At 43.3% G+C, this 1,778-nt stretch overlaps 1 protein-coding gene across 1 annotated transcript in view; it reads left to right on the top strand.

Moving 5' to 3' along the window:
• The window catches only part of LOC103609936 (olfactory receptor 1J4-like), a 2,727-nt gene extending 1,946 nt beyond the window's left edge, over positions 1-781 (top strand). Inside the window, exon 3 of the mRNA XM_008594193.1 lies at positions 1-781. This exon is cut by the window's left edge and continues 18 nt beyond it. Coding sequence (XP_008592415.1) covers positions 1-781 — 781 coding nt within the window.
• The last annotated feature ends 997 nt before the right edge of the window (positions 782-1,778 follow it).

Here is a 1,778-nt window from a genome sequence, read left to right as displayed (position 1 = left end):
CCTCCACACCCCCATGTACTTCTTCCTCAGCCACCTGGCCCTCACTGACATCTCCTTTTCATCTGTCACTGTCCCAAGGATGTTAATAAGCATGCAGAGTCATGATCGATCCGTCCCCCATGCAGAGTGCATAACACAGATGTATTTTTTCATATTTTTCACTGATCTGGACAATTTCCTTCTCACTTCAATGGCATATGATCGGTATGTAGCCATCTGTCATCCCCTCCACTACACCACCATCATGAGACAGGGACTGTGTACCTCACTAGTAGCTGTGTCCTGCATCCTCTCTTGTACCAGTGCCTTGTCTCACACCCTCCTCCTGGCTCAACTGTCCTTTTGTGATGACACCACTATCCCCCATTTCTTCTGTGACCTTGCTGCCCTGCTCAAGCTCTCATGCTCAGACACCTCCCTCAATGAGCTGGTCATTTACACAGTGGGAGTGGCAGTTATTACTCTACCATTAATATGCATCTTGATCTCTTATGGACGCATTGGGGCCACCATTCTGAAGGTTCCATCTACGAACAGGATCGGCAAAGCCTTATCCACCTGTGGATCTCACCTCTCTGTTGTGTCTCTGTACTATGGCACAATTATTGGGCTGTATTTTTTTCCCTCATCCAGAAACTCCAGTAACAAGAACATAATTGCCTCTGTGATGTACACAGTGGTCACACCATTGCTAAACCCCTTTATTTATAGCCTACGGAACAGAGACATGAAGAGGGCCCTGGAAAGACTCTTCAGCAGGGCAACAGTCTCATCTCAATGACATTTGCTGTTCTTTAAAGCAGACACATGTATTCACACATCTCCAAATGCTAGACCCCTAATCTTGGGCCCAGCATGGAATAAGTTCTCAGTAATTCTTTGATTACTCAAATTGTATTCTGTTATAGTTATTCTCTCTTTTCCTTGTGACACTTTACTATATATTGTAAATTCTGAGTTGACATTATTGCTTATTCCTCTTGCCTATTAGATACAGAATTTACAGTTAGTAGTACTTCTGTCTCATTTCTTATTTTCTGGAGATTTATTAGCTCTAATACATTGTCAGAAGATGTTGGCTAACAGGGATCCCATGGCATAGAAAGGTGGCAGAACTGGGAATTTGTAAAGTGTCTCTTTTCCTTTCCTGACTTCCCATTCAGTGCATTTATCAATTTTTTGTTGTTGGTGGTGATGACAGCAGGTCAGGCAGAGAAGCTGTACAGCACCCTCCATGCTCCAGGAAACTATCCACTGTTATGAGTTCATCTGCTCCACTTAAGGACTTGAGGCTTCTTCTTGATTTTAGGAAAACCGATCACCCTTCTAGGCTATTATAACTTTTATTCAGCAGTTCAGTTTCAGACCAGTTGTCTATGAAGCTTTCTGACTGCACGTATGAATTTCAATCAAGACACAGGCTCAATCCAGGTAGGGAATGAGAAAGACAAAGAAAGTATCCAAAGCCTGGAGCCTTCTGTTGCCCCCCCTCATTTGGTCCCTCTCTCAACCTGGCGTTTCATTGTCTATCTCCCCGACAATCATTTCTACTCAGCTTAGTGACCCCAGGTTTGTAGTATGAGCCCAGTAATCTTCTATCTTCTCTATTCTTCTGTCTTGTTCAGCATCCATGGAAGGTCCACATAGGTCTCTTTCTTCAGGCTTGTACTTAGTTAAAGATAAACAGAATTACAAATGCTTCTGAGACTCAGCACCCCATAGTTGCAAGAGAACAGTATTTGGGAAAGACAGATCACACTTGTAAGCCATATTGACCA

This window comes from Galeopterus variegatus, unplaced genomic scaffold, assembly GCF_000696425.1.
Source record: "Galeopterus variegatus unplaced genomic scaffold, G_variegatus-3.0.2 Scaffold10323, whole genome shotgun sequence".
Taxonomy (NCBI): domain Eukaryota; kingdom Metazoa; phylum Chordata; class Mammalia; order Dermoptera; family Cynocephalidae; genus Galeopterus; species Galeopterus variegatus.
Note: the sequence above shows the minus strand (reverse complement) of the source record. Positions and strands in the feature narration are given on the sequence as shown.